The sequence below is a fragment of the Metopolophium dirhodum genome, chromosome 7 (genome assembly GCF_019925205.1).
Source record: "Metopolophium dirhodum isolate CAU chromosome 7, ASM1992520v1, whole genome shotgun sequence".
NCBI lineage: Eukaryota > Metazoa > Arthropoda > Insecta > Hemiptera > Aphididae > Metopolophium > Metopolophium dirhodum.
This window is the reverse complement of record NC_083566.1, coordinates 19,661,056-19,670,447: the sequence shown is the minus strand read 5'-3', so window position 1 is coordinate 19,670,447 and position 9,392 is coordinate 19,661,056. Positions and strand designations below refer to the sequence as shown.

General features: G+C 32.5%; 1 protein-coding gene across 13 annotated transcripts in view; it reads left to right on the top strand.

Moving 5' to 3' along the window:
• Positions 1 to 7,109: 7,109 nt before the first annotated feature.
• The window catches only part of LOC132948852 (collagen alpha chain CG42342), a 111,517-nt gene continuing 109,234 nt past the window's right edge, over positions 7,110 to 9,392 (top strand). For all 13 annotated transcript variants that reach the window (XM_061019527.1, XM_061019520.1, XM_061019518.1 and 10 more), the window contains exon 1: positions 7,110 to 7,923. In XM_061019527.1, coding sequence (XP_060875510.1) covers positions 7,647 to 7,923 — 277 coding nt within the window. In that variant the 5' untranslated portion in view covers positions 7,110 to 7,646. The remainder of the gene's footprint in view (positions 7,924 to 9,392) is intronic.

The following is a 9,392-nucleotide window of genomic DNA, read 5'->3' as shown; positions in this document are numbered from 1 at the left end:
AAACTTTGAATAAAAACTTAAATAATTAATGTTGTTCAACGATAATTAATCATTTATCTTGTGAAAATGTTATTATTATAATCTATAATATATTATTTCAATAATTATAATAATTTTTACATTAATATTATAAAAAAATCTATGCATATAAACAACACTATATTTTAAAAGAAAAATAATGTAAATAATTAAATAATAAATCATAGGACACTAACAAGTGTATATATTTTCGAAAGAAGGTAATAACACTATAATAATAGAAATAGGTAATTCAACAAAACAATATCAACCTGACAAAACCTTAACTACCTACATGGTTTTATTTAAAGTAATAGTCTGTACAATACACGCATTACACTTCACATTAAAAATATAAACCAAACTCGAACGCATTCAAGTTGGGCAGCTCAAGTGAGTAGCCGTAGACTGTAGTCTGAGGCATCCAAAATAACCCAAAGACCCATCGAATATAATATATTAACAGTCATAGGCATTAGGCGCAACTAGAGGAAAAATTGCCATAGAGGTAAAGAGGTGCTCTTTTTAATTGATTTCATATTGACAATATATTTTAAGTTTTAATTTTAATTTTTATTAGTTTTTGCGTTTGTCATATAATAAAACGGTTGCCGATTTTTTTGCTTTGTCCTCCTCTCCATTCCATAATCCTGGCTACGTCACTGAATAGTGACTAAGTATACACAGATAAATATTTTGTTTGGTAACTGATGTTAAAATAATTATACAATTTAAAATTCTTAATTTTTAAAACCTTCATATTTTTAAATGATATCAAAATTACTGCCAACTGCAGAATTTATTATCTATGACTGAAACAATATAATTGTCCTAATACCTAATATTTGATATAACTTTAATCATCACAAAAATGTGTGTTCCTGCTAAAAATGTCAAATAAAAACAAAGCCATACGTAAAACAAAAAAAACCCTTTTTTCATATAATTTTTCAATTGTTTGTATTTTTGAACTGGGAGTGCTAAATTAAATGTGTGTGAAGTTGGCCCCCCAACATTGTCCGACCGATTCATGAAATATGTTAATATTTCGCAAATTAATTGCAAATAATTCGTTAACATATTATAAGCGAACAACCGTTACGGGTGACCAACTTTAGAATTTGCAAATCAATATTTTATTTTTAAAGAATTTTACAGGTTTTTTTGCCAGTCCCCCAACTTTGGCCGATCGATTCGGGAAATATGTCAATATTTTGCAAATTTATTGCAAATAATTACAAATCTAATTTTAGAATTTGCAAATCAATATTTTTTTTTTGGCGAATTTTACAAGTATTTTTGCCAGCTCCCGACTAAAACATATTTCCTGAATCGATCGGACAAAGTTGGGGGGCTGGCAAAACAATTTGTAAAATTCGCCAAAAAAAAAAATATTGATTTGCAAATTTTAAAAATGGATTTGCAATTATTTGCAATCAATTTGCAAAATATTGACATATTTCCCGAATTGATCGGACAAAGTCGGGGGGCCAACTTCACACACATCTAAATTAAAGTCTGTTGCGCTTATGGTTATACTGCGTATCATATTATTATAAAAATTCTTCTTAGTTTTTTTGAAAAAACATTACACATCCTGAATAACAATCCTTGATAGCAGTTTTACAAGTCATGGACATTTTTTAAATATTTATAATTTGGCATATACCTATAACTTCGTACGTCGTCACCAGTATATCTACAACAATAAAATTCCCATTTACCATAGAAACTTATTTATATTCATGTGAAGAGTTATAGCCAATTTTTATAGTTAGGCACCTATTATATGGCTAAATAGCATTAATTACAGACATGACCTGCATGTTATATATTATTAATCTTACCTACTTAGCTATACTTGTTTATACGATAGTACAAATGTACAATACACACAAAACGATTAAATATCAATCAAACTTCGAATGAAATGAAACGTGTTTTGTATACCCAAAAAGAACAATTTTTACTGAAGATTATTTCCTAATATCCAATATTATTCATTTAAATTAAATTCTTCAAAATGATCTAATATTCTAATTTTATCTTGATTATATATGATGATGATGTGCGCAGGTATTTGTGCGTGTGTTTGGTTGTTTGAATAAACTCATATTATGAATTATACATATCCATACCTATCTACCTATATTACACGGTTAGTATAACATAATAATATTATAAATAACACGGTTTTGATGATATCTATGTATAAAAACATATAAAACCATCATAATTATAGCTTATATGTATACGGTGACTGAAGTCAATAAATTATAAATGGTAGTTCAGTGGTTAAGTTGGGTATAGCACTATAGGTGTTATTGTGTTAATTTTAAAACAAAAATGATTATCGATCGAGAATACAATTAAATTACTCAGTAAGAAGAGGAAATTAATAGAGAGATAAAAAATATATATAATCAACAAAATATTTGGTGAACATATTTACACAGTGGGATTATTTTAGTACAAATGTCAAAATACAATTTAATGTTCTGTAAGACGTACTTATACATTTATAAATTGTTCAACATATTTTAGTTCAGAGGTTCATTAATATTAGAAATACTCAGTCCTGCACAATAGCTATTTAAATAGTAAATATACTTAAATAGCAGACGTGCTTGACACTTAAGTATCTTACCCACTCGTATTATACGATTTTATGCGCCCTCACTATTGTAACTGGTTAGTGGTTACTACTCCATTTAGTGTAAATAATAATTTAGGTTTAACCTTTATTTTGTAAAAATATTTATACTTAAAATACTAAATAAATTAATATTATTTATTGTTACCTATAATATTTTTATTGTAATTATCGGAACTACTCACCATATTGTCACCCCATTGACCCATTACTATAAATCCAATGTATCCCTATCAACACACCTAAAACATTGTAATGACTGTAACTAATGGCCTTAGATGCCGGGTTAATTTTGATATCAATAAAAAAAAAAAATTGTAATCGGTGTGTAATACATTAATATTAAATCAAATAACATTTGCAATCAATATCAAGAATTTCTGTAAAAATAAAATTTATTTCTGATAATTTATCCTAAAAATCTCGACAAGTTTACGTTAAAGTTTGACTTGAAAGAAACCCAGAACTGCGATATCCACCATATGTTTTCATCAGATAGGTAACATATGTTTATATAGATATCTAAAAATTGCATCGGTTCAAAAATGTTGGAAAATAAATATATATGTTGATCTAAATCGTATTCAATTTAACTTCGAGTTACAGCATAATAATTAATATTACAACTTAAATTATCGTGTTACTACCATTACTAGGTATACTAAGTTTATGAACATTTCAATATTGCATATACCTGTAAAATAGATTGGTAATTGGTTACATTTTGTGATACATATTAGTCTTGACTTAGGATAATGGTCGATGTCGTCTGGTGTGCAGGGTGTTGGGAATAGTTAAATTTTATTTTAAGGTATTTCTAAGATTTCTAAGAGGATTGGTGCCTTTAAATTGGTTTTTATATTAGCACGATAAATAACTTAAATGTGTAATTACTATAAATGTACTAAATGATGAAGTACCTATATATTATATTATTGTCTACAATAGTATTTATGAATTTAATTCTGATTTTAATATTAAAATATTTGCTTAATTTAAGACGATACAAGTTATACAAATATGTTGTACTGCAGGTGTTAGTTGAAAGATAAATTAATAGTTATATTACATAAAAATACAATTCTTTAAAATAGTTGAACACTAGCTATAATTAATTACTCTTTTAACTTTTTATAACGTCATTGAATTATACACGTATTGTCAGAGATCGCATCAACACATAATATACATATTTCAGTTCACTTTGTTATTAAAATTAAAATTAATAATTTATTATACTAATTTATCACAATAAAATTCACAAAAAGAGTTAATAATTGTAATAAATTTATATAATTTATAAAAACATAATAAATTGCAGTAAAAGTCAATTATGAACTAGTAATACGTACTTTAAGGTTTTTAATAATTATAATTTAATATGCTATTTATACCAGATCATTTTTTTACCCAAATTAAAAAACTGCATTATCATACAATATTTAATATGTAGAAATAATTCTTCACGTTATAAAAAGAAAACAAGAGATTTGCACGATTTATTTTAAATATAGGTACCAATTTTTATATTGAATTATTATAATTAAAGACATATTAATATATACTCCTTTAATTAATAATAGGGGTTTATTTTAAAGTAAATAAAATAACAGACTTCAAGGTATATTCAATTAAACAACAATATTTTAAGTTTTGTATTGCACTTATTAAATTTTTAATTTTAGGCCTTAATCATTATTTTCTCATTTCTTAATTTAATTGTAGGGCAAAATATATTTTGTTTTGAACAAATTATTTTAGAGTGTCGTGTTTCTATATAATAAGCATTTTCAGAAACATGTATATACAGTACCTATACACTATAGATATATAATAATAATTATTATTATAATATCTGCTCGTCTTCTGTTGAATACTTGAATATTTGATCAAAGTATATAATAATTCTTAGGTTTTTTTTATATGTGTGTATCTACATTTTATTTAAGTTTGTCAATAATTTTATGATTTTTATTTCAAATAATAAATGCGAATGTCATTATTACATTTATTGTACAATAGTTGTTTTTATATTTATGAGCAATCTCGTTCGGATCGATGTGGTGGATATTTTAAATTCTATCTCATCAAATGGATGAGATCAATCAATGCCGATTGTATGGAAATTGCTTATTTCGCTTTTGCTTAAATGGGATCCAGTCATTAAAATGTCCAATAATCTTTCTGTTAATATATTGCATAATATGTACAATGTACATTGTACATTGTACATATTATATGATTTAATTATGTATTTATATGAAATTTGCGTACTAGTACTAGAATACCTGTATAAATAACTAATTTTACGTATGCCGACTACTTCACAAGTTTATTATTAACCGCATTGATGTGAATTTATTTGTAAATAGTAATAAATATCAAATGTCGGAATAATGAGTGTATTATAAATATATATATATCAATAAGATAAATAATTAGCTGAGTGAATAATAATCATTGTTACAATGCAATATTTCGCGTTAGGTAATAAATTGCTATAATATATAATAGCGCGATTCAAGTTTTCAACAGCGAAAATTGTTTATCAAATGGCGAATAACAATAATTACCTATAACATGATGATTTATTAAAAATATGAATTAGGTGAAATGAAAATAGTATCGGAAAGAAAACGAATACTAAATAGTGCATAAATATTATTATACCTATATGCATGTTTCGTTTAAACTACAGTGAGGTGAATCCAGAGGAAAAGGGACATGCAGTCCCTCCCTCACAAATATATATTTGACCTTATAAAAATATATTATAGTGCCCTAACGAGTAAGTCGAATATAGCTCAACAATATTGTAAAGAAATATGCGTGAACGTCGTGTTAATCGGGCCATAGTAATAGGCCATAAGCTCATCACAGATCTCTCGCATCATAAAATATAAAACCTATCTATATCTATATAAGCATAGTACTAAATACCTATATATATAGGTATAATCGAACGTGTCCTGAGTCTTGACGGCTGACTGATCAACGTAGAGCCTAAACTACGATAGCTTGAGACATTTTGACAGTACCTTCGAACCACTAAGAAAGGATTTAGTGCCGTATTTAGCCATATTTTATATTTGTTCATTTTTGTTTTGGAAAAGCGATACATCTAGAATATTAGTAACATACATACATAATACATATATTATACATTATATATTATATATATATCAGTAATAAAGTTTGGCGTTTGACTGTACCCCCTTCACTCAACAAACATTCTCCTGAAAAAATCTCCAGTCTGGATTCGCCACTGAATTGTTTATGCGCATACAACATAATATAACATTATTATACTAAATGTTATTTATTTATTATTTATATAGATATCGAAAGATAACCGAGGTATACACGTTCGTGTTAAATCACGGGAAGCATGGTAGGTATGATAGTTGTGGTTATGATAATGGTGCGAATACAATAGAGATAGCTGCTGGATACGATGTACATCAACTTATACGATAAAATTGTAAGTGTGCAAGAGACTGTCCGCGTCGGGGGAGCGAAAATATTACTACTACACAATATTATATATTATATGCTATGATGTATATTTGGCGGGCATTATATACGCTCGCGGTTGTGACGACGATCGCTTGGGAAATCACCGTAAATTCACGCACCCCTCCGCTGCAGCCTGCAGTTATGTCGTCTACTATTTCCCAAGACTGATAATAATATGTATATATTTGTGTGTGTGTGTGTGTGTGTGTGTAATACGTCATTTGGGTTAATATTTTCGCGTGCCCACGTGGAGTTTATAGAAATAATAATACAGCACCGTTCCGCACTCGCGGAATTCAAAGAGATCTCTCTGAATGGCGGACTGATTTCTTTCGATCCCGCGCACCGCACGCTTGCGCTCGGATGCTCCGGAGGGATTCGCTCTCGCTCGTTATTATATTAAGAAAACTACGACGACGACGACGACGACGACGAGGTAAACACACACGCGACGACGTCACAATAATGGCACGTAATACAATAATATATACCTATACACAAACCGCGCACACGTTTATATTGTATATACGTATATTATATTGTATACACGTCGTATATATTTATATTATATGCGTATAGGTACATAGGAATCCGCGCGCGTGCAGTTGCAGCAGGTTTCTCCAGTGTTTGCTTCGTATTGTGCAACCCTCTCGAGTCGTCAAATTTTTTTTCTCGTTTCCATTTTGGTCTTCTCACCCCCCCCCCCCCCTCATCAAGGTATCGAAAAATTATAATGCGTATTTCATACACGTCGCATATAATATTATATTATATACTCGCGCTGTCGTCGTTGTCGGGTTGCGGCGGCGTTCGCTCGGGGGCCCCACCTCCCCGAGCCGACCCTCGTTCCCCCCACCACCGCACGGTCAACGGCGGTATCAGAGAAGACCACTGCCGCCGCCGCCACTCTTCTTCAGTCAGTACTCGCACGTCGCCGTAACCGTTTGCTTTGTGTTTCGAGCTCGTCTCACGAATTTCTTTTCGTCGCCGCATTTACGTGTTTTCCGCGCGCGTTTATTACCGCACGATACATCGGTATATCGATATAATTTTTTTACGAGTGTGCAATTTTTTTTTTTTACGTAAAATTCGGGTTTTTTTGGTTTTCAAAATCCGTATTTTTTTTTTTAGCGTTTCGTAAAATTGTCATTTCCGAATAAACACGGGCTCTAGTCGTGTTTGCATAATATATAATATACCTACTGGAAAGTGAAAATTATTACCTCGTTTTCGTCATAGGCGTCCGTGCACGATAATGTTCGAACCGGTGTCGGCGGTCGGACCCCGCGCGAATTTCCAGCAGATCACTTAACGTGAAAGCGGCGATTGCGTTTAGGAAACACACATAGGACACCCCACGACTTTGCAGGATCCGACTCCGACTCCGACTCAGCTGTCGCAGACGGTACCGAAAGGGAACATCACAACCACCATCACCACCATCCACGCACTGCAGTACATGGCGGCCGAACGACAGCAGACGTCTGCGGTCCGGCGGGCGTCCGCGGTCGGCCGGTGGGCCGTGGCCGCGGCGCTTTGTCTGGCGGTCGCAGTGTACGCGTGGCACGCGCACGCAGAATTAGAGCGCCGCGTGGCCACGCTGGAGGCCACCGTAGTGGCCATGCAGCAGCAGTTATCGGCCGACTATCCGACGGCGGCTGGGGTCGCGATGGGACTCGAACAGCCACTTAGGAACAAGCGGGATGTGACGTCCGGACAGTGTCTCTGCCCTCCAGGTAAGCACGCGTTCACCGTTTAGTTATTACCTATGTAATATATTATTATATTGTAGTAACGTCAATTATCATCGTTATTATTGTAACGACTGCGATGGCGGCGAGGTGCGTGTCCGGTATGCGACGCCGGTGCGACCTTGGCTGCTGCAGTCGTCCTGCAGTGGTTTACGATCGGTAGGTCACTTTTATTATTTAGGTACCACTTCGGTGGCGGTGTAGTGTGTCCCAAAAACTACTGCGCCGCGTGCACTGGGCAGCAGTCTCGGTGACCAGTGTACACGTCATGATTAAGTTATCATTGGTGACATTTGGGCTCATTTAGACGTTTTTGGTTCAATAATCTTACGATTCAAGTAGGTTAATTTAACTGTTATTTTATGAAAGACGATCGCAAACTTCTTACATATTCGTTCACGATATTATATTATGTTATAAAAATATATATTTAATTAAACATTAACCAGTAATTAACCCATACAAATTCATGATAAGAAACAAATGTTTAGTCTGCGACTATAACACAAAAAGCCATTTTATGGCCAAAAACGGACAAACAAATAATAATATTTATAATAATCCATCAGTCATCCATGAATAATGTCTGCCAAACACTATAGAGTACCTATCGGCTGTTTCCTATAAATACAACTAAATATTCATGCGTTGATCTTGATCGAAACGCGTGTAAGTTGAACACTGCAGGACAGGCCCGAAATAGGTACTTCTTCCGCAGGATCGACTCTCGACCCCATGCATCCAAACAATAGCGTCAAATTATTATCATTATCCGGTGGTGATTAACCGTATTATGAAATATATTATGACGCCACTCGATTGTCCGCGCGCGCCGCGTATTTTTGACGAGCATGGAAAATATGACTTGCAATTATTGTAACATGTTTTGTACACAGGTATATGGTATATAGGTATATGGTATAGGTGAGACAATAATATACTAGCGTGCATCCGCTCCTTATAATCTTGTCGTGATTGTGATCTCGGCCGAGATTATTATTAATGTCTACTGCAGCGGCGTTGAAAATTCAAATATTAATACAGGCGGCGCTGTGTGTAAATATTCGTTTGAATTTGGTGCGTAAACGATGATTTATAGAATCGCTAGACGATTGATTGATGAGACATTTGACTACGTATAGTATAATAATATACAATATATATAGGCATAGGCGGCCGGATTGTTGTATTTATGACATAATAATATTTTAGGCTCTCTGTAATTATCGAAATCGCGTGTGATTACTATTATTTAGTATACCTATGTATTATTAACATTATCATTATATAGCAGTAGGTAGGCAACTGAAATGTCTCCCTTCACGGCCCACATGCCATTGTTTGATTTTGAATTATACGTTTTTTGTTTGTTTGTTTGGTTTTAATTTCTATTTTGCGGTCGACAGTAGTTTTTTTCACTCTAGTAAATAAATGTTCGACAATAAAACACGGAA